Raw genomic sequence first — 27,039 nt, forward strand, 5'->3', positions numbered from 1 at the left:
ATGCTGGTTTTTTCCATTGGAGGTTTGTGTGTGATGCAGCTGTAGCTGGATCACCTGGCCATATTGGAAGAAGCAGGGCCATGGGGTATTCTTGCATCCGGGCAGGTCTGCATTGGTCAGGAGCCCATTCCTGCTGGAGCCTCACCCACCGCAAGCCCCCAGGGAACTCAGACTCTGAACAAACCCACATTCACTGCTGGCAGCTCCCCGTGGCCACTTGGCACTGCCAGAACTCACACAAGAGACTATCAGCTCGAAATGCAAGACAGAGCCTTTATTCACAGTCAGGGGTTTTTGGGGCCACTAACCTAGATCGCAAGGAGTCAGGTGCACAAAGCCCCCTTTCCCTTTCATCAAACGAAGTCACACTCCCTTCCTGGGACTGGGCAGCCCAGTGCAAGGACCAGTGGATGGCGAGAGGTTGTTGCACTTGGGGTACAGACCTACTCTCTGCAGGGTCTGTTCACCCAAGTTAGTCCTGGAGAAATGCCCCAGTGACAAAAGCAGAGATGCTGGGGTTAGGAGGGTGGCACCAGGGGGCTGTGGGATTGCCCTCGGAGTCAGAACCTGCCTCAGGCTCACCCTCCATCTCTGCACACAGAGGTGAGCTCCACGGGTACACCTGGTGTGGGCTCCTTGGATGAGCCAGCGGTGGTACCCAAGGGCAGGAGGGAGCCATGGAGACGACACGACAGAGATCTCCTTCCCCCGAGTCTGAAGCTGTGTGCACATCCTTGTCGTTGGTGCCAGCCTCCTTCAGGTCCCAAGGATGCCCCTGCTCCCCTTGGTGGCCGTCAGGCCCTGATGGAGCAAGTCACGGGTGAGGACAGCAGCACCAGCCCTTCCAGGTGCCCACGGTGAGGCAGACACCCTGCCATCTGCTCATCAGGAAGTGGCACACTCTTCGGTCATGGATGTCACTTATCTAGGGGACTGTCCCAAGTCCCACAAGTCTCAGTCCTGGGAGAGGCCTGGACCCCCATCCACCTGGCCCAGGACTCTCACTTCATCCCTGAGAATGCAGCCCCACCCCCACCTTGTGTCTTGACAGGACCCAGTTCATGGAAGGTGTGGGGTGGTGATGCTGAGGGGCTCGGAGGCCATTTAGAGGCACAGTCTGTCCAGGCCTTGAGGGAGCTGTGCCCAGCTCAGTGGCCTTCCACGGGTGAGGCGGTGGCAGGACGTCCTGGTGAGAAGGGCCGGGGCCAGCTTTGCCATGGTTTGGCTTCACCTTGGAGCAGAGCAGGATGGACACCGAAAGGTGGCCTGCAGGATGGTCATCTGGAGAGCTGTAGAGGGGGACACAGGAGCTGTGTAGGGGGGAAGGTGTCCAGAGGCACGCTGGCTGTCTGCAGACCGCTCCTGCAGTCTCAAGTCCCTGGGGGACCAGGAGAGGCTGGGCTAGGGAGGAATCGGGGCATGGGGGGCGGGTTACCCTGAGCCCCAGCCACATTCTCAGAGTTTCACACGGCCCCTGACTCCACCGCTCCAGATGGGTGACCTCCAGATGGCCCTCCCAGCGCCAATGAGAAAGGTCCTGTCCAGCCTGGACACACAGGAAAGAGGACACCTGGATGCTGTGCAGTCCAGGGAAGAGGGCGTCTACCATCTCGTGTTATTTTGCGGGGACTGAGCCTAAAGTGACCAGAAAGAACACGTGTTTGAACAACTAAAGAAAGAACAACAAAAACACGTCCCCAGGGGGATGGTGTAATCTGACATCCAAGGAGAAGTCTGATTTATTTTTTATTCTGGAAACCTTTCTCCCCCTTCCAACAGAAACGTTTTTTTCCCTATAGTCGGTGTCAGAAAAGAGCTTCTGGGGAGCTGGGGAGAAATACTCCCAAGCCCGGGAGGGACTCACTTAGCAGACCCCTTGCAAAGCCTTGAACTGGTGTCCAAGAGTCAGAGCAAGGTTGCTTGTCTGAACCCAGGCCACTGGGACCCGCTAAAAGTCTTGAAAGCTGAAAGCATGGCTACTTCTAGAGGCTCTGTGGTCTCTCTGGGCCAGTCAGCTTACCTGTCGGAGGGAAGGGGATGGAGAGCTACCTTGATCACTCAGGCCTAAAACCTGGTCTAACTGTAAAATGGTCTGGTTCTGGGATTTGACTCTGGAAAAGGGAAAGTACCATCCTACCCATCTCTCAGGGTCAGCTCCAAGGATTAAAACGCGCTGCTGCGGACAGGCTTTACCATAAAGGACGGAGCAAATGGGGATTTAAATTGCCCCCCAGGAGTGAAACCAACCAGAACCTGGCCGCCCCCTCCACCTCTGAGTCACTCCCCAGCACAGACACACCGAGTGACCTGAGAGATGGGGTAGTGGCTCTCCACCGTATCCCCCAACAGAGCTTCACCACAGTTCCCACGAAGAGGGGCTGAAGCTGCCCGTCTTCCCCTACACATACACGGCACAGAACCGCCTGCTGCCGGGCCGGCCTTCCCTGTCCTCCATCCCAGCAGATGGGGTCCTGGAGGAAAGTGGCCTGGTTTCAGACAAGCCCGGATGCCGGATGAGACCCGAGACAGGAGCCGGGCCCCGAGAGCCATTCTGATCACACAGGACACGGACCCAGGCTCAGCTGAAAACCCGTTCCCTGGAGGGAGGTGTAAGCTGCCTCACTGCACGGAAGGAGCGCTGGCAGTGGCTTTCCTGGGACCTGGACTCAGAGGGAGGAGAAAGAGGAGACAGCCACAAGTCAGGGCTGAGGGGCGGATCCGAGACCGCGGGCCCGGATCAGACACGACACTCCCAGAGGAAGGGTTAATAAAGCAGAAACGTGTTTATTAGGCATCCATGCTCCTCACAGAGGAACAGGGCCCAGGACAGAAGCGCCTGCGACGTCTCCCGAGGTTGCAGGAATCTCTCTGAAGGCTCCAGAGAACGTAGGTGCTGGCCCGCCGCCACCCCAAGCAGAAGAACACTATTTGGCTGGAGCGTGGCCACCGGAGGTGACCCTGGCAGGAAGCTGGAGCTGGCTCCTGGACTCCGCAAACACTGAGGAGTGGGCGGGGGCACTGGGACGCCCATCCGAACACTGGCAGCCCAGGAGGGTCTCCCGGCTGAGAGCCTCGCCCTGGGCCAGCGAGGCGGGAGGGGGCTGCGGAGAGCGGGGCTCTGGCGGGGAGAAGACCCTCTCCAGGGGCCAGGCCCTCTGATCTGCCCCCTTCTTCCGGGGCCGGCTCAGTCCCACACGTAGGGGTTTCTAAACACCTGAGAGTTCTTGCCTTCCTTGGGCAGCGTGGCCTCCTGGCGGCCCTGGGCCGCGTAGATGTCCTCGGCTCGCAGGGTGGAGTTGGCACTGCCCGTCACCTGGCTGTTGGCGGTGGCCCGCGGGAGGATGACGTCGTACGCCCCATCGGACTGGAAGGAAGAACAGGCGGTCTCTCAGCCGGGTTCCGCCGGGGCGGATGCGCAAACAGTCCACTTCCTGCAGGGCCGTGCCTGCCAGCTCCCCCGCCCCTCCCCATCACCACCCGCCCCCACCCCGAGCCGGGCCTGGGATGCTGACTCTAAGTCTGGAGCCGGAGGGGCTGCCCTCTGACCTCCAGCCCCTTATCTCACCCTGCAGAGGGCCGCCCCATGCCTCTGAGCATGGAAATGAGGCTCCGGGTCGCCTCCAATGGTCCGGGGGCTTCGCTCAGAGGGAGGTTCCTCCTCTCAAGCCCCATCCCACTCCCTAGACAGTGGGGCCCAAAGGCGGGTGGGCCAGGCTGAGCTCCTATGACCCGACCGGCTCTGCTCCCAGGCTCCCTTCCTCTGGGGGTCTTTCCTGAGCCCCACCAATGAGGCCATATCCCTCATAGCATTGCAGCTAGTATGTAGGACCCAGGACACGCTTCTGTGCGGCCCCAGGTGTCACATGTTTAGCAGTCTAATTTAGAGACTTAAAACCCAGATGGTTTAGGGCTGGAGAGTTTTAAGTTTTGGAGACTTAAATATCCAAATTCATGGCCTGGATCCTGGTCAGAGCTGCGGTGATTCTGTTCCTGGGTGAGCGAGGCTGAGGCATTGGTCCCAGGGCCCACCCTGCAGGGAACGTGAGCCCCACCAGCCTCATCCCCAGGTAGAGAGCCACCACCAAAGCCCTGTAGCTCGGGGGCAGGAGCTCTTCCATGTACTTGAACCTGGGTCCTCCTACCCCTTTACTCTTCTGCCCTCCCCTGCCCCTTGTAGCTCCTGGAACATCGAAACCCTCAGTTCTCAAGCCTGGCTGTGCGTCACAATCACCTGGACTGTTGAGCCACAGCCACACCTAGGGGGCCCCACCCCAGGCGAGCTGGTAACTGTTCAATGACCCTGATCTGTGACGTCAGCAGATTTTCTCGGTCAGTCACTCCCACTGTGACTTGGATAACTCCACGTAATAGAGGTGACGTCACCGATGCTAATCATCAGCTCCATCACACCAGCGGCCCTTGTATTTTTAGTAAGTTCCAGGTGATGTACAAAGGAGCCTGGTGGGTTACAGCTCATTGGGCTGCAAAGAATGGGGCCCAACTGAGCACACACACAGGTGACGGGAGTGGTGGGGGTCGAGGGGCCATGGTTTTGGAGCCAGTGTTAGATAAAGTATCTGTTCGTCCAGAGCCTTCCTGAAGGAGCAGTGCTCAATGCACATGGGTAGAGTGGGCCGGCCAGGCAGGGGACCCTGGGCGGCTGGGGGCTGGCAGACCCGGCTCCCACCCTTCTGAGATTCCTCTGCCCTCCCAGGTCCTGGCCACGGCACGCTCTCGCAGGCCACAGGTTCAGGCCGGGGTAGAGCCCTGGACTAGAAGTGTGGGGCGCACTGGCTTCACCCAGCCCCTGGGGCTCCAGGCGGGGAGAAGATGAGAACGCCACCCCACTGACCTCCCTGCTTCCTGTTCCCAGCCTCCTGCCAAGGGGGTCACTGACCTCTCCGCACAGTGACTGCCAGCCAGCCGGGAGGAGGAACCCAAATGGAGTGAGTAAGACTCTAACCCACCGGCTTCCTGTTCCCACCCCCCGCCCTCGGCTAAGGGAGCATCTGGTTTCCAGAACCCAGGGGAGGTGTGAAGCTGAGAGTGGCTGCCTGCTGGCGGGGGGAGGGGAACTGGGGGCCTCCTGGGACGGCTGTGGTTGCCGAGTCAGGATCTACCCGGACCCGCCCTGCGCTCCTCTGTCCACCAGGAGCCCTCATACCTGGCTGAGGCCCCCCTGTCCCTGCGTGGGGGACAGCTGGCAGCTCCCACCAGCGTAGAGACACCGTTCTGAGTTCTGGCCTCAGGGGGTTTTGTGATACCTGATGACACGGGGTGGGCGGGCGGGCCCCCGCTGCAGGGATTGTCACTCCCAGGAAAAGGGCACTGGGGGCCCTGGGTTCCCCAAGGCTGACCCATCGGACGCAGAGCCGGCCTTCTCCCTACCGCCTCCACCCACCCTGCCGGCACTGGCCCCCTGGCTCCAGCAGGGTCACAGGGACCCGGGGACCCCACTCACCGGGGCTTTGTGCATCAGGGTCATCTCGGTGGGCTGGTACATACTGGTCAGTAGCTGCCCGTTGTACCCGCTGTATGGTGACACCGGTCTCTTAGCTGCAAGCAGACATAGGCGCTGTTCCAGGGCTGGGCTCTCAGCTCCCTTTCCCGCTCTCAAGGGAGGCTCCCCAGGGAACAGGGAGAGGGACAAGGGGGCTGGGCCAGCCCTGGGGGTGAGGCCGGAGGTGTGGGCCGCCCGCCCCGCACTGGAGCCCAGCGTCCCTTTGTTTGGATGCACAGAGAGCACCCTTGGGTTTTCCTGCAGCGTGAGACCCCTTCCTACCGAAAAACGCTCCGTCAGCAACCTTCACATCCCCATCCGCCCTCCGGGGCCAGAGGCCAAGACGGGCACATGGACCTTCGGCCGCCTTCCAAGATGGCCAGCCTCCAGCTCCCTCCAACTCCCTCCAGCTCTAGCCTCTCCCGCTGCGGGCCAGCTGCCAGGCACCGGGGTAAATACAGCAGGGACCCCACCACCTGAGAGTCTCCATGAGGCAGAGCTGGGTGCTGACGGCCCAGGACCCAGAGTCACTGCCTGTCCCCCTCAACTCCCTCAGGGGACTGAAGGCACATCCAACCCTCTGGCCCCTTGGCAAGTTTCCAGAACTATTTTCAGCTTCAGAAACACTCCCCTGTGCCTTCGAGACTGTCAGTCTCCCGCCCTGTCCTGCCCTCCTGGGCACTGGGGCCACAGAAAACTGCTGGCCATTCCCAGGGTCCGAGGAGTGGGCTGAGCCCCGGGGGCCCGGGCAGCAGATGCTGGTCTCCAGCCGGCTGATGGCCCCGAGGCTCAGAGGGACCACAGTTCTATAGGGCCTCCTAAGTGCCGGGCTTACTCAATTGATTTTTCCATTTAGAAAAAAAAATAAAAATAAAAGGAAAAAAACCTCTCACAGCCCCATAAGTGTTTGCCTTGAGGACAAAGGCTGAGAGCACCTAGGCCTGACAAACAGGCAGCGGGTGAAAGCCGAGGTGGGGGCGGCCGAGGCTCCTCCCAACACCGGTCCGTGAGCCTCACCCACCGCCCCCTGCCTGCTCCCCGACATGGCCCCAGGCTGTGTGTGTGCCAGGGCCACCCCAGGGGGCAGGTCAAAGATCAGCGCTTGGCAGGGTGAGGATTGAGCCTTTCCCCAAAGCTAGGATCACGGGGACCTCAGCTTACAGAGAAAAGGCTGCGAGCTCTGACTCTGCAACCTCCCCGGCCTCTGACCCCTGGCAGAAGCCCCAGAGACGGTCGGTGCTCCACAATCAGGCAGGTCAAGTCTTAAGCCCCAAAAAGCCTCCATCAGCACAGGCCAGGGTCAGAGTCCAGGCTTTCCGGGTCACGGCGGATGAAGGGGCTGTAGCTAGCGGCTAAGAAAGCACAGGAGATGCAGGCTACAGGGCGCATCCGGAAAGGCTCAGCCCCTGGCGCTCAGCTTGTGCTGCATAAATGCTAGTGGTCCTGACGAGGAGCCGGGAGTGTGTCGGGACACCTCTCTCAGAGGACGGCCACCCGCTCCTGCCTCCCAGGCTGCTCCCACTTCCACCTCCGGGGCGCCCTTAACTCCAAAGCCCGAGGCTCTGTGTCTGCCTGGCACCCCAAGTGCTGGTTCCGGAGGAGAACCCCATCCCATTTACAAAAATGGGGCAGGAGCTTGGGGACAAGCTGGATATTGAACAGAGGGTGATGCTTAGGTCAGCATGTGGCACACACACTTTCATGAAAAAGGGAAAATTGTTAACTGAAAAAGCTTTTAAAGGAAGTTAAGACTATGAACATGTATGCAATAGAAGAACAAGCTCTGGAGGGATAATAATGATAGAAAAATAATAGTAATACAGAGTTGATAGAGCTAATAGAGAGCTGATAGCTAATACTTCTGGAGTATTTCCCAAGGGCCAGGAAGATGCAGTGATTGAGGAACCCCCTGGAGTTCCAGTGGTTAGAACTTTGTGTTTTCACTGCACGGGGCATGGGTTCGATGCCTGGTTGGGGAACTAAGATCTCCCATGCCACAAAGCATGGCTCAAAAAATAAACAAAAGATGCATTAATTGAATCCTCAAAAGAATCCTATGAAACAAGAAGCACTATTATCCCCATTTTACAGATGAGGAAACTGAGGCACCGCATGGGAAAATACCAGTCCACAGGGATCAGGTCTGTGGACAGAAGAGGAAGGAACAGGGTAGAATTAGGGAGACAGTGGAGGGTAATTTTATCCCTAATGTGTCAGAGTTTAGAATGAAAATGCACTAATGAACTGCATGAGTATAGAGAAAAAAATCCTTAAAAAAATGGAATTTGGGAACTCGATGGCAGAGAACTCTGGATATTCTCAGGCACCTCCCATTTCGCTCAGGAGACTAGTCCCCAGTCCTGCAATAAGTCACCTGGAATAAAAGAGGACCTGGCAGGGATCCCCCAGCAGTCCAGTGGTTAGGACTTGGTGCTTTCACTACCATGGCCTGGGGTTCAGTCCCTGGTTGGGGAACTAAGATCCCACAAGCCAGATGGCATGGCCAAATATTAATAATTAAAACAATTAAAAAAAAATTAGATTCATGGATAGGCATGGTTTGCTGTTCCCCTGAAACCATTAATATCACAACACTTAATCGAATATCCCCCAATATAAAATAAAAAGTTCCAAAAAAATTTTTTTAAAAATAAAGGGGACCTTCCTGGAGAAAGAAATGGCAACCCACTCCCATATTCTTGCCTGGGAAATCCCACGGACAGAGGAGCCTGGCGGGCTACAGTCCATAAGGTCACAAGAGTCGAATACGACTAAGCAGCTAAGCCACCACAAAAGGGGACCCGAGGAGGGTGTGTCCCGTGACCCACCTGAGGCTGGCTCGTCCATGGAAAATGCCTTGTTTTCCACAAACATGCTCTGGCCCTTCTGCTCTTTCAGAATGGTCTCGTAGCCCACGCCTCGGGTAGGGTACAGATCCCCCTGGTAGCTCTGCTCCGGGCTGGACCTGGTCACCTGGGAGACCTCAGGGATGACATAGAAGAGGACAAAGGCCCAGGCGTTGGCGGCGAGGGCGATGGCCAGCGTGGGGTCATCCCACGTGGGGCTGTTGTGCTGCCGGTTGCCGTAGGTGTACATGACGATCCACACCACCCAGACGGCGATGGAGGTGGTCGTGGTGAGCAGCACGAAGACCCCGTGCTTCCGCCAGCGCTTGAAGCGGCCGCACAGGGCCGACCAGGCCCCCGTGAAGGCGCAGAGCAGCAGCAGCATCACGTAGATGAGCGCCATGACAAAGTCCGCGTTGGCGATGGCGCAGGGGGAGACGGCCACCCAGCCCGCGCTGCCGTTGCCCGGAGCGTCTCCCTCGGTGCCGGCTCCCCGCACCAGCGTGATGATCAGCCACTCCGTGTTGATGATCACCTCCACGAGGCTCAGCAGCAGGGCCACCAGGAAGATCACCCAGCCCCGGGGCCCGTGGTTCTTCCGGACCAGGAAGTGGAGGGCCAAGACGTGGGCCACCAGGCAGGAGAAGCAGATGGCGAACAGAACCCCGAAGAGGAAGCGCCGGGAGGCACAGGTGGAGAAGTCGGGCTTCACCACGCAGGCGAAGACAAGGCCGAAGAGGCCCAGGGTCCCCAGCAGGAAGAACACCTGGGTCCCCAGCAGGCTCCGCTTCTTGGTGTCCTGCACGAAGGGGAGGCTGGCCACAAGGATGATGGTGAGGACGAAGGTGGTGACGACGCCTGCCCCCGCCACGGCTTCCAAGATGATGCCCCAAGCCTCAGAGCGGTCACACAGGTTGTAATAGAGGGGGTTGAGGTCGGGGCTGCAGCCGGGCGGGGCCTGCTCCTGGGCCCGGGCCCCTGGGAGCAGGAAGAGAGGCAGTCCCAGACACGTCAGCACTGCTCTGTGGATGGCCATCCTGGATGCCAGGCCAGGCTCCAGCTGGGTCCCTAGAGACCGAGGGGAGAAAAGGCAAAATCAGTCCCTCAGGCCAGACCCCGACACACAGTGTGTTGCTCCCCCCGATCCTGGACCAGGGCGCATTGATCTTGGGTCTGGCCCTCTGAGCTACCGAATCCTTTTCTCCTCTCTCTTTTATGGCCTAAGCTCCCTGGCTAAGGATCGAACTCATGCCCCCTGCAGTGGAAGTGTGGAGTCTTAACCACTGGACCACCAAGCAAGCTCCTGGAATCCTTCTTTATTTTATTCTTATTTATTTATGTATGTATTCATTTGACTGCACCAGTTGGGGCACGCAGGGGTGTTTGATCTTCACTGTGGCATGTGAGCTCTTAATTGCAGCATGTGGGATCTACTTCCCGGACCAGGGATCAAGCCTGGGCTCCCTGCATTGGGAGCACAGAATCTTAGCCACTGGGCCGCCAAGAAGTTCCCAGAATCCTTAACACAGAACTCCCGGGACTCTTGTCAACTAACCAGAGAGACAAACGAGATGAAGCCCAGTTGTCATTCCTCTTCCCAGGCCTGGAAGAGGAGTAAACTGTGCTAAATTTTCACCTCCCTCCACCGACTGTAACCTGGACCCAAATACTCCCTGAGCTCCTGCAACTCGGATGGGGGTGAGGTTTACGAGCAAGCCCACTAAGCGCTCAGCTCCTCTCTGCCCCGGGCTCCCAGAGTCCAGATGGCCAGCCGCTTGGCCCTCCACCCTGTCCCTGTGAAAGCCAAGTCCACGGAGAATCGGCCACGCACTCATTCATTCAGCGAGTGTTTGACAAGCAACAGGACCAGGCACAAACTGCTACCAGACGGTGAAGAGACGGCCGCAAAGCTGTACAAATCAACACTTCTCCCGCTTTTAGTCCCAGCGCTTCTCCTCAGCACTTCTCTTCGGGATCCAAGTTCCTTGGAAGCTCAAGTTGTTAAAGAGTCTCAAGGATAAAATTTAACCAATTTCCCAGCTAGGGAGTTAATGACTTAACGCAAAAATCCTCCTGTGAGGCATTAACATTTTAAAAGCAAGAACGAGGCAAGGGCAAAAGCAGAACCCAGAGGAATTAATCTGTAATGGAAGACGTCAAGACCCTGTAGCTAGATGGCAAGAAGGCGGTCTCTTATTTGCACTGTGGTCAAGTAAACAGTTGGTAAACCTACCTCTTCCTCTCTTACCTCTTGGATCCAGGAACTTTCCAGGACAGCAACCTGGACAAGCTTTCCTGGGCTATAGTGACTACTAGTGGTTAGGAGGGGAATGGCATGATCCTACCTTTCTTCTGCTTTGAAGGTGGAGGGTAGATTTGTACACCAGGAGTTGGTGATGGACAGGGAGGCCTGGCGTGCTGTGATTCATGGGGTCGCAAAGAGTCGGACACGACTCAGCGACTGAACTGAACTGACTGAACCCTTTGGATTGAGTGCAGGAGGAGAAGGGGACGACAGAGGATGAGATGGCTGGATGGCATCACCAACTCAATGGACATGAGTTTGGGTAAACTATGAGAGTTGGTGATGGACACGGAGGCCTGGCGTGCTGCAGTTCATGGGGTCGCAAAGAGTCGGACACGACTGAGCAACAGAACTGAACTGAACTGAACCCTTCCTTTGGAGTTTTCCTGGTGACTCAGATGGTATAGAATCTGCCTGTAATGCAGGAGACCTGGGTTCAAACCCTGGGTTGGGAAGATCCCCTGGAGAAGGGAATGGCAACTCACTCCAGTGTTCTTGCCTGGGAAATCCCATGGACAGAGGAGCCTAGCAGGCTGCAGTCCATGGGGTTGCAAAGGATTCGGACATGACTTACTGACTAAACAACAACAAAACCCACTATTTCTGGCTAATTAATGTCTAACAGGCAAAGAAAACTGACTCTGCATAATTGATAAGTGGAAGGACACTGTTACTAAGTCAGGGAAAATAAAACTCACAAACTGAGACTAACATAATAAAAAGATCATCAACTTTCAAAGTCCTTTAAGATATCCTACATGCCCTTTGAAAATATTTTAGGTCTCTCAGCATTCCTGGCTACAACCTCATCTGTCAATTAAAGCTTGCTTTTCCCCAAACCCTGACCATTAACTTTTAATAAATTAACAATCTTATGTGAATTTACTATATTGTTTTCCTAAATAAATGGTACCATAACGCAGCTAGTTTCACTTGACTTCAACGCAAAAGCACGTTTTCCCTACATCAAGACTTAAATAAGCTTGTGTAGGGGACTTTGCATAATCGTAAATCAATAAGGCACACACTGTACTTTATTTACAATGACTAGGAAGAGAAAAAAGGAATCAGAGCCGGCTAATGGAAAAGGTGTATTGAACCATTCCAGGAGATAATTTATGGATAACATGCTGAGGGATTCTAAGCACTCAAGCCCTTCTTGGGTATTTCTGCTTCACAGCCAAGCAGCTAGAACTTGGGGTGAAGCTGTGGTACTGAACCCTGAGAACGGTCACTCAGGCTTAGCCTCCAGCAATCTGTGCGTCTTCGAGAACTGCTCATGGCACCTCCCTCCTCCAGGTTCCAGCAATCATTCCAAATCGGCGATTCACTGTGCGTCTCAGGGGACCAAGCCCAGTAGTTCTCTGAGAGGCACAGTGAAAAATGCAAAGATGAACAAACACAATCCCTGCCATAGTGTTATTTCAAATCAAAAAGAGAGAAAAGATAGGTCCATAAGAAAACCACCCTAGGAAGAATCAGGTCAAGAGTCACAGAAAAGAATGGACCTCTGGAGAGAGAAAAGTGATACAGCGACAGAGGAGGCTCCAGGGTGGAGAACTCTCAACAGCACTTTCTTCAGTCCCTAATCAAATTCACCAATATGTACGTGTGAACGGAGTTTGTAAAGGGAGGTTGCAGCTGGCTGGCGATAGATTAGAGACGCTCCAGGGAAGGAGGTCAGGGCATGACTCCAAAGGCAGTGGGGGCCACTGAAGGCTGTTTTTTTGCAGTGAGGGAGTTATCAGGGTTGTGCTTTAAGATCTGAGTCTGGCAAAAAAGCATCGGCAATCCATTTGCTGAGGACATACCTGGTTAAAGACTTAGGCCAAAGGTAAGGCCTCATGGAGGTTCTTACCCAAATAAAATCCAAGGTCTGGGGACTTAGCTTGCGGGCCAGTGGTTCAGACCCCGCCTTGCAATGCAGGGCGCAGGTTCGATCCCTGGTCAGGGAACTAAGATCCCACATGCCACAGAGTAGCTAAGCCTGCACTCTGGTGCTCGGGCGTCACCACTACTGAGCCCGTGAGCCGTAAGTGGGGAGTTGTGCACGGCTACAGAAGATTCCCTCATGCAACTAAGACCGACGCAGCCACATAAATAAATAAAGATTAAAAGAAAAATCTAAAGCCTGGTTGGATTCGGGGGAAAGGATACTAAGCCCATGCTACAAGTTCAAATCTCCTAACGGCCATTTCATTACCAAAAACCAAGCCAGCTCCCATTTAGTCCTGGGACTCCTAAGTCCATCCTTCTTGGTCTGTCTTGCTCTTAGAGCCATACCTGCTGGTACCCCACCAGAATCCAGCCCCTCAAAGGAACTTGGGCCAGGGCCAGAGCAGCTGCAGGCCTCACCCCAGTTTCCTTCTCACTTCGTTGCTGGTCCCAATTTTACGCTTTAAGCCTGTTGGACCCACCAACATGGGACCCTCGATGTGGATGAGTGGGGAGAGGGGCACACACCAGCTCAAGTGGGAAAACTGGGCCAGGTGGGCCTGGTTCTGGTCCACTGCCTAGGACAGCGACCCCTGGAGGCCAGTGGGAGACTTCAAGAGCTCGGCCCAGGGACCTTCAACATCCAGAAATGCAGATTCAGCCAGTCAAGGGATGCCATTTTTGAAGATGGTAGTGAGGGGGAAAGGACTTGGAGGAAACGAACCAGCTCTGTCTCCAGACTCTCCACCCTGCGGGTCCTTAGAGCCTGCATTTCCAGGCTGTCTTCTGAGCCTCGATGGTTAGAATCATGTGTGTGCGGTGTCTCCTTTACCTGGCTTTAAGGTCTACCAGAGTGACCAGTACTCTTGCCTAGAAAATCCCATGGATGGAGGAACCTGGTAGGCTGCAGTCCGTGGGGTCGCTAAGGGTTGGACACGACTGAGCGACTTCACTTTCACACATTGGAGAAGGAAATGGCAACCCACTCCAGTGTTCTCGCCTGGAGAATCCCAGGGATGGGGGAGCCTGGTGGGCTGCCGTCTATGGGGTCACACAGAGTCGGACACGACTGAAGTGACTTAGCAGCAGCAGCAGCAGAGTGAGCCAGATGTGTTTATCTCAGCATTCCCCGCAACATCTAGTTTTGCACTGAACACAGGAGGGATTGGGAAATCGTTCACTGAACAAACTGGGTGCTCGTTTCTCCCTCATCCCAGCCCTGCCTCCTCCTTTTAGAGTGACTGCTTCTGCTCGAAGGTTCTCTAGGACCAACGAGGAGGACCTCCTTCCACCCTGTGAGTGCCCCCCAGACGTGGCTGCAGCCCATAATCACGCTGCAGATTATTTTCGGGACAAAGGAGCCCTTTTGCTTCACCTCCCTGGAATCAGTTATACAAATATTTTTAATCACCTCTGAAATAGGCCTTTCCCCAGGCTCAGTCACTCTGCCCCCACCTGGGTCTGAGTCGGTCCAATCCGGTTCCAGAACCCCCTCCTCCTTTCCCTCCATAGAGTCGTGGGCTCCGAGGCCCAGCAAGCCCCGAGTGAGCTTCACTGAGCAAGGATGAGGCAGCCAGCCACATGCAAGACTGAGAAACATCCTGAAAAGCGGCACCGGAGCCTCTCACGACCTTGCGGGCCTGGTCTGTCTCCCCAGCTCAAGGGGGCAGAGGAAGATACAGACCCACAGCCAGTGGTTACCTTCAAGGGTACCATGGCCAGGTAGAGGCCCCGGGCAGAGAGCCACTGAGCAGCCTCCTTCCTCCTGCTCTGCTACCACTCAGCAGCCCACGAAGAGAGAGGGGTGGACCCGCTGACAGCCTCCCACCGCCTCCCCGCCCCAGGTTAGGTCCTGCCATCTTCCACCTCTGCTCTGGGGGCTCTGGCATTTAAACCAACCAATAGGAGGAGGAGACAGAGAGGCCTGTAAGGAGCTACCTCTGCGCCCAAGTTGCTGCGGGGGGTGAAGAGGGGAAGTTAGAGGGCTTCCGGGAACCCCAGCCTACACTCTCACACCCTAGCGTGAGCATCTGGCCCCCAACTGCCTGAGCGTTCAGAAACACGTGAGTCCTCAACCCAAGGGTCTGCTCTAGAAAGCCACTCCGGAATGCGCCCCACCCCCAGCGGCACGCCCTCCCCCAGCCACACAAAAAGACTCCGGGAGGGACCTTCCAGGAGCACAAACCCCAATTTCAACACAGTCCGGTCCCAGAGTTTTAGGACGGACAGCGTGGAGTTTTCAAATGATCGCGTTTGTTGGGGTTTAAAACTCTGGATCCGGGCAGGAGCGCCGCAGCTCCACCTCCGCGGCGGGGAAGGGCGCAGGAAAGCCCCTGGGGTGGGGGAGGGGCGGGCCAAGGGAAAGGTTCTAGAAGCCACGATGCCAAAAGCCTCGAGTTTAACGACGGACCGAAATCCCGAACTTCGCGCAGGAAGATTCCGAGCGCTCCCCTCCCTGTCCTCCCCGGCCCCGGGGTCTACACCCACGCTCCCCGGGATGGCGGAGCAGAAAGAGCAGCCTCTCTCCCGTTCCCTCCCGCCCCAGAAACCTGCCCTCCCGATCCACGGTCGCGGGCAGCGGAGAGGACGCCGGCCCGCAGGTCACTGTTGGCCGCGGACCCGCGCAGCGAGGCTGCGAGGGCAGAGGGGGCGGTCCTGGGAGACCGCGATGGTGGAGTTCGCCCTCGCCGCCAACTCGGAGCCGCGGCGCCAGGCTTCTCGCACCCCCCCAGTCCCCAGCCGGCTCGGTTTGGAAAGTTTCTGCGATCGAGCGGAGTCGCAGCGGCGCCCTCCCTCCCCCGGTTCTCCCAACCCCCGGCCTCTACCCTCGCCCACTCCCCACCAGCCCGACCGGACCCTACTCTTCCCAGCGGCCGGCGGGAGGGCGGAGCGAGCGGGCAGCAGCCCTTACCTGGGACGCGCTGCCGGCCCAGCTCCGGCGCGGCGTTTGGGGCCAACTCCAGGCGGGGCGCGAGCGCGGCTGGGAGGGACTTGGCGCAGGGCGCGGGGCCAGGCCCAACCTTGGCCTGGGGTGGCGGGGCCCCGGCGGGGGATCGGGGCGCAGGGCCTGCCTCTCAGCGGGACCCGGCGCTGGCTGCGCTCCTGCGCTCGCTGTCGCGCTGGCCTCTCCGGGCGCTCGACTCCTTTCTCTTGGCGAGGGTGGGCCAACGCCTGCATCGCCGTGACATCACCTCCATTCAGGCGCTTATCGGGCGCCCGCGGGGCTCCAGGTGCGGGCAGTCCGCTCACAAGGTAACAAAGCCCGGCCGGCCCTCCCCCCAGCCCATCCCCAACTCACCTCCCGGCTCCGACTAGACGCCCTTTCCGGCTGCGGAGGGAGAGCAGAGTTTCTGGCCCAGCTGGCGGGTGGTTTGTTGCTGTTTACTGCCACGCCCCCGCACGCGGGCGCGCGCACACTCACGCGCACACACTTGGAGGACTCGGCTTTCGCTCGGGAAAGCGGCTTGGGGAGCGGCCCCACACAGTTCTCCGGAGGGCTCTCGGTCTCCGCGAGTCCCAGCGCGCGCACACACGAGCAACGCGCGGGGCCCACCTTGGTGCCTCTCTCTGGGGCGGACAGCTAGCCTTTGTCACCTTCGTCGTGACTCTCCCGGGAGACGCGCGCGGGGCACGGTTCGCCGCTCCGGACTAGAGCGAGGGGCACACTCAGACGGAGTTGATGTCTTTGTCACGCCTTCTGCGCCCCCTGCCCTATCCGAGCTTGCACACGTGGACACAACACACAACGAGTGTCTTGCACGCGCGATCCTTCCCCCTCACCTCGGTCACCCACTGTACGTGGGAGCTCCACTCCGCACGCCCCTAAGCGCGGTGGGCCGGGCCCAGAACTGGGGACCGCGGGCAGAAGTATCCCAGCGTCCGACTGCCCCGCGCCTGGGTCTCCTGGGATCGTCCCGGACACGGTCCACCTTAGCTCGCGCTCCCCTCCCCGCGTCCCGGTTCCCTGTCCCGACCTGTCCCCATTAGCCTTCACGGCTCAGTTCCCCGAGGTACAGTGTTTCACCCAACCCCCTCGGCCTCTGCGCTCCGGGACACGCCAGCCTGACCGCGGAGTCCTGCCCCTCCCGCCGCCCGGGGACTTTTCCAAGAGTTCGAGCACCTCCCCTCCCGGTACCCCACCCGATTCCCAATCCACCGATCGGCTGGTGGCCACCCTTTCCCCTCCGGCGTCAGGGATCGGCAGAAAGGAAACTGTAGAAATGGGGAAGCGAATCCAACCTGGGATCGCCACGGCCCAATAAACAAGAGATTTTCCGGCCGCCTTCCCGCTGGGGCTGCGGCCGGCGCGGGAGGTGGGCTGCCGCAGCGGGGCCCAGTTGGCAAGCGCGGGAGGCCCAGAGGGTCCACGGCGCACCGAGAAGGGAGTGGTTGTTGGGCCTGGCCGGGGCCCAGGAGACGTGGAGGCAGGGCTGGGCGCCGGGTCTCCGGGGTGCTAGCTCTCCTGACACCGAGTTGCCTGGGGGATCGCCAGCAGAGCGCGGTCGGAGCCAGCCGGCGGCAGGGCAGAGGGCTGGGCGTGTGGGTTCTGCCCTGAGCGCCCGGGAAGCTGGGCGGGGAGGCGGCTGGTCGTGGGCCAGGGGGTAGCAAGATAGAGGAGGGCGCAGGGAGAAGGGAAGTACCTCCCGGGCTGTTTGTTTGCCTGCCTCAGGCTATGACAACCAGAAGTCACACTCCCTGAAACACGCAGAGCTGCCTGAGCGATAAAGCCCAGGTTTGCCCTGCTGCCGGGGCTGGTGTTGGGGCCCTGGTTTTCTAGAACGCTATCTTTCCGCACCAGGCCTTCGCTGGCCGGCCTGGGGAATGGGGTGAAGACTGAATTGTTTCAGTTCTTTCCAGTATGAAGAGGAAGAGGGATTTGGGCTGCAGAGTTGTGACTTCAGTCTCCTTCCCCCAACTCCCTCTCCCACACCATCTTTCAGGGACCCCCAGCAGTGAGGGTGTGCAGCCACTTGTAAGGGCCAGACAGTGGGGACCGCCCTGAAACGGGAGCTGAAAGTCAGAGCTCCCTGAAACCAGTCAGCCTCTCTGGCCTCTGACTTTGTTGTTCTTGTTCAGCTGGGTTCTGTGACCCCACGGGCTGTAGCCCACCAGGCTCGTCGGTCCTTCACGGTCTCCTGGGCTTTGCTTAGATTCATGGCTATCGACTTGGTGATGCTGTCTAACCAGCTCGACCTCCGTGGTCCCCTCCTCCTTTTGCTCTGGTTAGTTTTCATTAACTAGGCAACCAATGCGGAAACCAGTTTGCTGGGAGGGGTCCCTCATTAGCATATGTTTAAAGCCAGTTCAGAGAAGGAAAAGGCAACCCACTCCAGGATTCTTGCCTAGAAAATCCCATGCACCAAGGAGTCTGGCTACAGTCCATGGGGTCACAAAGAGTTCAACACAACTTAACAACTGAACAACAAAGCCAGTTCAGGACTTCTCTGGCAGTTGAGTGGTTAAGATTTGGCTCTTAATATTCAGGGGGCACAGATTTCAACCCTGGTGGAGGAATAAAGATACCACATGTCACATGGTGCAGTCAAATATGTATATATATATATAATATACCATATACCATTAATTAACACCAATATATACCGTACTATTTATATATATATATATATAGTTCAGTCCCTCAGTCATGTACTACTCTTTGCGACCCCATGGACTGCTGCACGCCAGGCTTCCCTGTCCTTCACCAACTCCCAGAGCTTGCTCAAACTCATGTCCGTCGAGTTGATGCCATCCAACCATCTCATCCTCTGTCATCCCCTTCTCCTGCCTTCAATCTTTCCCAGCATTGCGGTCTTATATAAATAATATATATACTATTGGGGCTTCCCTGATGGTCCAGTGATTAAGAATCCATGTGTTTCTGTTGCAGGCAGAGCAGGTTTGATCCTGATTGGGGGAATAAGATTCTGCATGATGCGAGGGGTGGCCAAAAAATAAATTAAAAAAAAAAAGCCAGTCTAGGGAGTCTGGGAAAGGGGTGAGGCAGGGCGGAGGGGAGTAGTAGGGAGACTGGGAGACAAGTGACTTCAGGGAGACACAGGTGAATTCTAGATTCGTCTCAATTGCTTCCGAATCTGGGGAACCCCTTCACCCTCCACAGACCTCTCCCATGAAACAAGTCTACCTCCCTCTCTCTGGGCACAGGGAGGGGTCAGGTTGGAGTAGGTGGTGCCTGGCCACCCACTGATGGTAGTCTGGAAATCGGCCAGACACCCCAGCGGCTGAACCCCGCCCTCAGCCAGTCCTGCCATCATGGTGGAGACGCGGGGAGGTTTTCTGAGAACGGTTCGTTCTGGTCCTTCACACCCCATCTCATCTGGAACAGGATCTACCTTCAGAACAAAGCAAGGCCCTGGTGGCAGATGTCCTGAGGCTTCTGAGGCTGCTGGGTCCCTGATGCCCTTGGCTTTAGTTCCCCAGGGCCTGAGGGCCTGTCCTGGGCAGAACTCAGGAGTGGAAATCCTAAGAGCTCCACCCCAGCCCTGAGAGCCAGACCACGTGGGCGCTACTGGACGCAGCCAGTGAGAAGAGACTTTCCGCCGCAGGAGGTGCCATGGCCTCAGAGACCCCAACCACAGGCTCATCAGCCCCCCCAAATACCCTTTACCCAATTTAACAGCCCATAGCGGCTTCCCTGGAGGCTCAGTGGTAAAGAGTCTGCCTGCAAGGCAGGAGGCCCGGGTTTGATCCCTGGGTTGGGAAGAGCCCGTGGAGGAGGAAATGGCAACCCACTCCAGGATTCTTGTCTGGAGAATCCCATGGACAGAGGAGCCTGGCAGGCTACAATCCATGGAGTCCAAAGAGTCTGACAGAAAATAAAACAAGAGTCCAACACAACTGAGCGACTAACGCTTCATGTTTCAGGCCTTCACCACGAGATAACACTTTGAGAGTGGTCCCATATATCTAGTGTTTTGGTCATCTGATGCGAAGAGATAACTCATTGGAAAAGTCCCTGATGCTGGGAAAGATTGAGGGCAGAAGGAGCAGAGGGCATCAGAGGATGAGATGGCTGGATGGCATCACCAATGCAATGACCATGAAGTTGGGCAAACTCCGGGAGATGGTGAGGGACAGGGAGGCCAGGTGTGCTGCAGCCCATGGGGTTGCAAAGAGTCGGACACGACTGGGTGACTGAACAACAGCAGCCCATAAGGATACTACCCACTGGCTGTTCCGAGAGGTCTTGGATGAGTGGGCCGTCTGGATGGTGTCTGTAATCCCTCCCTCTCAGTATGGTTCACAAATCCCTGCTGGCCACTGGCCAACTGAAACTACCTTTATTCACTTGAATACTTCCTTTCCAAGCCATACGAGTCTAAGCTACCGACAAGGCCCAGGGTAGGGTGCAGCTTTGCCACCTGCCAATTAAGTGATGTGGACAAGCACTTCACCTCTCTGAGCCCCGCTTTACTGTAAAGGGGGCATGATAATACCACCCCCCCATCTTGCTGTCACATCCAGATAAAGCCATGTCTAGCATGTTCCTCGCACAAGCCAGGCACTCACAGGTGCTCAGTGGTCAGCCTCTCCATTTGCAGTCCATCCTCTTTCAGTCTCAGTCCTGCTGGTTAAAGAAGCCTAGCAGTGGACATTCCCCAGCAGTCCATTGGTTAGGACTTTGTGCTTCCACTGCCCAGGGTCTGGATTCAACCCTAGTCAGGGAATTAAGATCCCACAAGCCTTGCATTGTGACCAAAAAAGAAGAGGCCTAACAGTGTTTAGGGCTTCCCTGGTGGCTCGGATGGTAAAGAATCCACCTGCAATGCGGGAGACCTGGGTTTGATCCCTGGGCTGGGAAGATCTCCTGGAGGAGGGCATGGTAATCCTCTCCAGTATTCTTGCCTGGAGAATCCCCATGGACAGAGGAGCCTGGTGGGCTACAGTCCATGGGATTGCAAAGAGTTGGACATGACTGAGCAACTAAGCACAGCACAGCACAGCAGTGTTTAAGTCAAACTCTTGCAGAAGCTGCTTCTCCAACGTCCCCTAGTCCCCCACTGAGCGGGGTGTGAGGCCCCAGGCTCCCTGACGGGTAGGTGCCTGGAATCTTGTGCTTGGCGACTGGGTGCCCCGCAGCTGGCTGGTGAACAGATATTGTATTTGACCTCTCCTTGCTCCCAGAAAGAGTCTCCCATCATCCCCCATTCCACACCCCATCCTGTCACTGTTGTGGGAATATTTCAGGGTGGGAGCAACCCTCCCATTGGGATTACACCCACCCAACCTGATCACCCCGCTTGCAGCCTTCCTTCCACTCCCTGACACCTCCAGTCACCTGCAAACCCCCATCTGCTGTGGGACAGTCCCTGACATCTCCCTCGCGTTCTTGGCTCCTAAGACCCTCCTTGACTCTCGTGCGTGCATGCTAAGTTGCTTTAGTCCTGTCTGACTCTTGCGACCCTGTGGACTGTAGTCCGCCAGGCTCCTCTGTTCTTGGGATTCTCCAGGCAAGAATACTGGAGTAGGTTGTCATGCCCTCCTCGAGGGGAGACCCAGGGATCGAACCTATGTCACTTATATCTCCTGCATTGGCAGGTGGGTTCTTTACCACTGGGGCCACCTGGAAAGACTTCACTGGCTCCCATTGCCCCTAAACTAAGACCAAACTCCTTTGCTCAGCGGCATTCAAGGCCCTTGCAACGTCCCATCCCTCCTGTTCCCCACAGGAAGTGGCCATCCCAGCCTGAAGTCAGCTCTGAATCTGGCCATGGGACAGACCTTCCTGTGGTTTCACTCATGCTGTCCCCCACTCTCAATCCAGGACACTGACTCCCGGCCTCTCTGAACCAATCCCCCTTCAAAGCCCCCTGCTTCTCCCAGAAGCTTTGGCCGGCGACCCCACCCCTTCTGCTCTCCCAAAGCTTCCCCTCTAGCACCAATTGAAGGATCTTGCCCTGCTTTGCATGGTTAATTGTTTTATATATAGACACCTGGCTTCCTTCATTCTGTGATAGGCTCAGTGGGGAACAGATTTCATGCCTAGCTGCCCTGCGGCCCTGGGATAAGGCTCTGTACATACACTGAATTGGGTGGAATGATTGGCCAAGACCTGAGGGTTGCTGGGGGCCTTCTCTCGGGGGAAGGGGCAGACTCCGGGTCTAGGCTTGGACTTGCTGCTGTCCTGAGCTCCACACTCAGATCCCTGGTTCCCTCTGGCTCCCAGAATCCCAGGCTGAGATACTCAGAGAAACACTGCTGCTGCTGCTACTGCTGCTGCTAAGTCACTTCAGGCGTGTCCAACTCTATGTGACCCCATAGACAGCAGCCCACCAGGCTCTGCCGTCCCTGGGATTCTCCAGGCAAGAACACTGGAGTGGGTTGCCATTTCCTTCTCCACAGAAGGAAACACTAGCTGGTCTAATAACCCAACACCCATGATAGTTTACTTCTGTGTTGTTGTTCAGAGAAGGCGATGGCACCCCACTCCAGTACTCTTGCCTGGAAAATCCCATGGACGGAGGAGCCTGGTAGGCTGCAGTCCATGGGGTCACTAAGAGTTGGACACAACTGAGCGACTTCACTTTCACTTTTCACTTTCATGCATTGGAGAAGGAAATGGCAACCCACTCCAGTGTTCTTGCCCGGAGAACCCCAGGGACAGAGAAGCCTACCGGGCTGCCGTCTGTGGGGTCGCACAGAGTCTGACACAAGTGAAGCGACTTAGAAGCAGCAGCAGTGTTGTTGTTGTTTAGTCCCTAGGTATAACTCTTTTGCGACCCCCTGGACTGTAGCCTGCCAGGCTCCTCTGTCCTTGGGATTTCCCAGGCAATACTGGAATGGGTTGCCATTTCCTCCTCCAGGGGATCTTCCAACTGTACAATTTCCCAAGAATCTTTTGTATATATTTGATCTTAACAACCCTAGGAGTTCAAAAGGTAGACATTATCTCCATATTATCAATTTAAAACTGAGGTTTATACAGGCTAAGTGACTAGCCCTGGATTAGAATCTACTGGTTTTAACTCCACTGAACGGGCTCTTCACTGTTCTGTGCCCCAAAGCACTTTTGTCTATCTCTCTTTAGCTCGTTTTCTGAGCTCTGAACGTTCATTTACGTATATATCTTCCTTCCTCTACCAGGATGTAAGCTCTTCTCCTGAAAGGTGTGTGCCCAAGCATCCTAGTGTCCCTTGGTGCCTTGTCCCTTGTAGGGCCTCGGCCAGTATTTGCGAGGGAATAAACAGACGAAGCGAAGCGCCTGCACAGGCCATCACAAGAGAAGGACGCTGGTAACAGAGCCGACGTGCTCTCTAGCCAGAAGCCTCCCTTCTTAGTCATCCTCCCATTTCCCAACAAAACTGTCACCTTCAGAAGTCGGCCCTGTAGCGGCGCTGCCCTGGGCAAGTGCCTGACCTGCAGCAGGGCGCTATGTCTCCCTCTCCGCCCCTTCTGCCTTCTTCGGACCTGTTCTCCCGTCGCTGCCAGCCCACTGTGGGCACGTCCCCTCTGCGTGTGCCGCAACCTGCCCTGCCTTCAGGAGCCGTTGTTCACCAGCCTCCCCAGCCACCAGCCTGGATCACCCACCAGCATTCCAAAGACCCAGCCTCAGCCTGCACCCCCTTGCCTGGGATTTGAGGGCCCCTTGAAAAACAGTGGAAACAGTGTCAGACTTTATTTTGGGGGGCTCCAAAATCACTGCAGATGCTGATTGCAGCCAGGAAATTAAAAGACGCTTACTCCTTGGAAGGAAAGTTATGACCAACTTTGATAGTATATTAAAAAGAAGAGACATTACTTTGCCAACCAAGGTCCGTCTAGTCAAGGCTATGGTTTTTCCCGTGGTCATGTATGGATGTGAGAGTTGGACTGTGAAGAAAGCTGATCGCCGAAGAATTGATGCTTTTGAACTGTGGTGTTGGAGAAGACTCTTGAGAGTCCCTTGGACTGCAAGGAGATCTAACCAGTCCATTCTAAAGGAGATGAATCCTGGGTGTTCATTGGAAGGACTGATGCTAAAGCTGAAACTGCAATACTTTGGCCACCTCATGCGACAAGTTGACTCACTGGAAAAGACTCTGATGCTGGGAAAGGTTGGGGGCGGGAGGAGAAGGGGACGACAGAGGATGAGATGGCTGGATGGCATCACCGACTCTGTGGACATGAGTTTGAGTGAACTCCGGGAGTTGGTGATGGACAGGGAGGCCTGGCGTGCTATGATTCATGGGGTCGCGGAGAGTTGGACACGACTGAGCGACTGAACTGAACTGACTCTTAAAGTCAGCCAGGACCCCGAGGGCACAGGGTGGGGGTGGAGAACCAGGGTGCCACGGGAGAGCCAGCCTTGCCCGCACTCAGCAGAGCCGGAGCCTCTGCTGGGGCAGGGCCCGCCAGCTGGCATCTGGGCGGAGCTTGGTCCCAGCTGTTCCTGGCACTGCTTGAGGCTGGACTCTGGCTTGCTCGCCGGAAGCCCAGCCGCGGAGCAGCGAGTCTTCTGGGAACCGCGCTGTGCTATTCTGGGACGGTGATGGGGCTCCTGGACGCCTGGCAGCGGCTGAAATTTCAGCCCCTTTGATCTCTGTGCTCTTCGTCTCCCCTCTGATGATAAGGCAGAGTTCAGTCAGGATGCCAAGTTCAGAACCACTGATGGCGCATTTGAGGGTCTTAATAGCGGTTGTGGTTTTGCTAAAGTGGGGCCTGGCGTAAACAATCTATACTTCAGTCCTCCGAGATGACGGCCTTCACTCTTGCTGTCACTCACACCGCACGACCCAGGGTCATTTTCCGTTAGTTTTAGTTTGTCCGCATACCCACCCCACGACCTAACCCATCTCTGCATTCTGATGCAGTGACTCAAATTTAAATCCAGTGGCCGGTCTCCTCTGAAAGCCTCCTTCCTTCCTTCCTCCCCTCCCGGGCCCCCTTCCTCTTCCCTCCTTTCCTTCCTTCCTTCTTTCTTATATTGACGTGGAAGACTTGCTTTGCAGTGTAAAGCAATCATGTATGAAGACTGAGTTTGGGTGACAACAGATTAGAGTCATAATCAAAACCAACTTACAACAAAGTCAAGCCCCCGTGATTAACCTGTTTTGGGAGAGCCCTCGGAGAAGCCTCCTGAGACAATGCCCAGCCTCCGTGTGGGAACTGGAGGCCAGGCTGGGAAGAGAGCCTCCCTAAGGTCACAAGTGATGGACATAAAGCTTAAGCTTGGCGTTATGACTTCTGCGGTGGGATCATAGAGTTTTAGAGCTGCAAGGAGCGGTATATGTGAGTGAGTGTGTATTAATCACTGTTATGTCTGACTGTGACCCTGTGGACTGTACCCCACCAGGTTCCTCTGCCCATGGGATTCTCCAGGCAAAAATACTGGAGTGGGTTGTCATTCCCTTCTCCAGATCTTCCCGACCCAGAGATTGAACCTGAGTCTCCCGCATTGCAGGGGAATTTTTATCATCAGAGTTGTCCAAAGAGCAAGAACCTGCTTGTATGTAAAATGGGGTCACAATTCCAGCCCCTACTCCCCTGCTGATTGCTGTAGAGATTACAGGAAACCACAGATTTGAGCACCCCTGGCCGAAGTGTCCAGTGATTTGGGACCTTCAGGTCCCAGGCTCATCTCCCCCCACTGCCTGTCTGTGTAAGGAGAAAACAGCTCATGAAAATGGAGGCAAAGGTCTTTAGACTTTCCCAAACTTAAGCGCACAGCTTCAGAGTTTGTTGTGTTTGTTTAAAAAGCAGATTTCTGGGCCCCGTTCTGAACTCTGGAATTTTGATCTCTAATCAAGAAGAAGACTAATTGCCTGTTTTTAAAAATCTTTGCTCCCCACCCCCAAATATGATTAATGATGCACACTGCCTTTGAGAACCAAGGTTAAGTCAAGAATTGTTCAAGTCAGCTATGAGGAGAGGAAAGTGGAATAGAGGCCAAGCGCAAACAGCATGGTCCATGGAGGCTTCTATGTTGCCACAGCCAGGGGAGGGGGCAGGTTCCCTGCTTTCAGGGGATGAGGGTCATTGGAAGATGAGCATAAGTGTTAGAGGAACCACTGACCGAGACCACCCACGCTGGCCGGGCAAGATAGAATCACTTGCATGAGTTATCTTAAAACAGGAGGTCCTGGTAAACAACGCGGAACTCACAAGCTACCATCAGAAGAATTTGGGAAAGGTCAAAAGGAGAGAAGAGATACCAGTCCATATGTCCTACCAACCTCCCCGAACCCTTCTGGATGGAGTCCGTCTTGGCTGAGCGATGCACACGCCACCAGGAAGGACCCTGTGTCAGAGTGATTGGCCAGAGACAACCCCCAAACTAATCCCATCACCATAAAACCCAATACTCCGAGCCAACTGGCAGAGCAGTTCTTCGGGATTCCCTGACCCGCCAGCTCTCCGCCCAGGCGCCCCTTGCCAATAACGTCTCTTGCTTTGTCAGCATGTAGTCTCCCCAGGCAAGTCATTTCCAAGTGTTAGACAGGAGCCCACCTCTGGAAGGAACCCCTCTCCTGCAACAGAAGGCTGGAGCCAGAGTGGGAAGCACAGAGAGCATCCAGGAGGGATGATTCCAGGAAAGGAGAGTCTTGCAGAGTCTGCTCCGCTGCGGCACATCCACGCTTTGGCTCTCCTGTGCTGAAGGCATGACTGAGGATCAGGAGGTCACTGTTAGGTTTCTCTCCCTTTGTCTCGTGCTCCTGTCCCGAATATTTTCCAGCCAGGTCTGAAATCATTCCAATTAGAGACATGGTTCCTGAGTTTAAGATAACCTAAAGTTATCCTAGAGTTGATCATAACCTGAAGTGTATTATCAAGACTATACATTTCCTATAACACAGGGAACTCCGCTTAACATTCTCTAAGGGTTAGATAGCATCACTGACTCAGTGGACAAGACTGTGAGCAAACTTCGGGAGATAGCGGAGGGCAGAGGAGTCAGGTGTGCTGTGGTTCATAGGGTTGCAGAGTGTCAGATGGGACTTAACAACCCAACAGCAGCAACAACTGAGAAAAGAATTTGAAAAAGAATGGATACTTGTATATGTATAGGATCACTTTGCAGTTGAAACTATCACAACATTAATCAACTATATTCTAATATAAAAATTTTTTTTAAACTGGTAGGTCTTATGAATGTACCCAGACTCTGTATTTTATTTTTCTGTTTTTTTTTTTCAGACTCTGTATTTTAGGAAGTTCTCCAAGTGATTGTCATGTCTAATAGAATTTGAGAGCCACTGAAATACAAATCTGTCTCCGAGACAAGCAAATACTTCCCAGGAACATAAGCGATGAGCAGAACTGGGGCTCAGGAGTGGAGCGGCAGCTGACCGGACAGTAAATGATTGCAGAGCTGTCTGATTAAATGAACGCACTCCTGGGAGCTGAGTTTTCATGGGGAGTGAAGTGAGGAGAGTGTGTTAGGGTGTGGAGCCCTTGGGGGGATGATGTTGCCATGACGGGCATTGGCCGGATCCATAAACTGAAGCCCCTGGACTCTT

General features: G+C 55.8%; 1 protein-coding gene across 4 annotated transcripts; it reads right to left on the reverse strand.

Annotated features, from left to right (window-relative positions):
* Positions 1-253: 253 nt before the first annotated feature.
* Positions 254-16,566, reverse strand: GPRC5C (G protein-coupled receptor class C group 5 member C). 4 transcript variants are annotated; one of them, XM_055408683.2, is made up of 5 exons: positions 15,498-15,877; positions 8,329-9,414; positions 5,462-5,556; positions 3,215-3,364; positions 254-1,289 (listed from the first exon to the last, which is right to left on the reverse strand). In XM_055408683.2, exons 2-5 carry the CDS (start codon positions 9,380-9,382, stop codon positions 1,278-1,280), a joined length of 1,311 nt encoding a protein of 436 aa, XP_055264658.1. In that variant the 5' UTR covers positions 9,383-9,414; positions 15,498-15,877; the 3' UTR covers positions 254-1,277. The 4 variants fall into 4 exon arrangements, with proteins under 4 accessions (XP_055264658.1, XP_055264655.1, XP_055264654.1 ...); XM_055408680.2 differs by lacking the exons at positions 254-1,289; positions 15,498-15,877 and adding exons at positions 1,296-1,635; positions 15,885-16,566; XM_055408679.2 differs by lacking the exon at positions 254-1,289 and adding an exon at positions 1,296-1,635.
* Between the last annotated feature and the right edge of the window lie 10,473 nt (positions 16,567-27,039).

Source organism: Moschus berezovskii, chromosome 20 (assembly GCF_049115385.1).
Source record: "Moschus berezovskii isolate FMDL1 chromosome 20, NW_MosBer_1.0, whole genome shotgun sequence".
Lineage (NCBI taxonomy): Eukaryota > Metazoa > Chordata > Mammalia > Artiodactyla > Moschidae > Moschus > Moschus berezovskii.

Coding starts and splice junctions, on each gene's coding strand:
- GPRC5C (XM_055408680.2), bottom strand. CDS start 9,382: ATGGCCATCCACAGAGCAGTGCTGACGTGTCTGGGACTGCCTCTCTTC. Junction 5,557..8,328: donor CATGGACGAGCCAGCCTCAG/GTGGGTCACGGG, acceptor GTCTGCTTGCAG/CTAAGAGACCGGTGTCACCA. Junction 3,365..5,461: donor CCCTGATGCACAAAGCCCCG/GTGAGTGGGGTC, acceptor TCTTCCTTCCAG/TCCGATGGGGCGTACGACGT.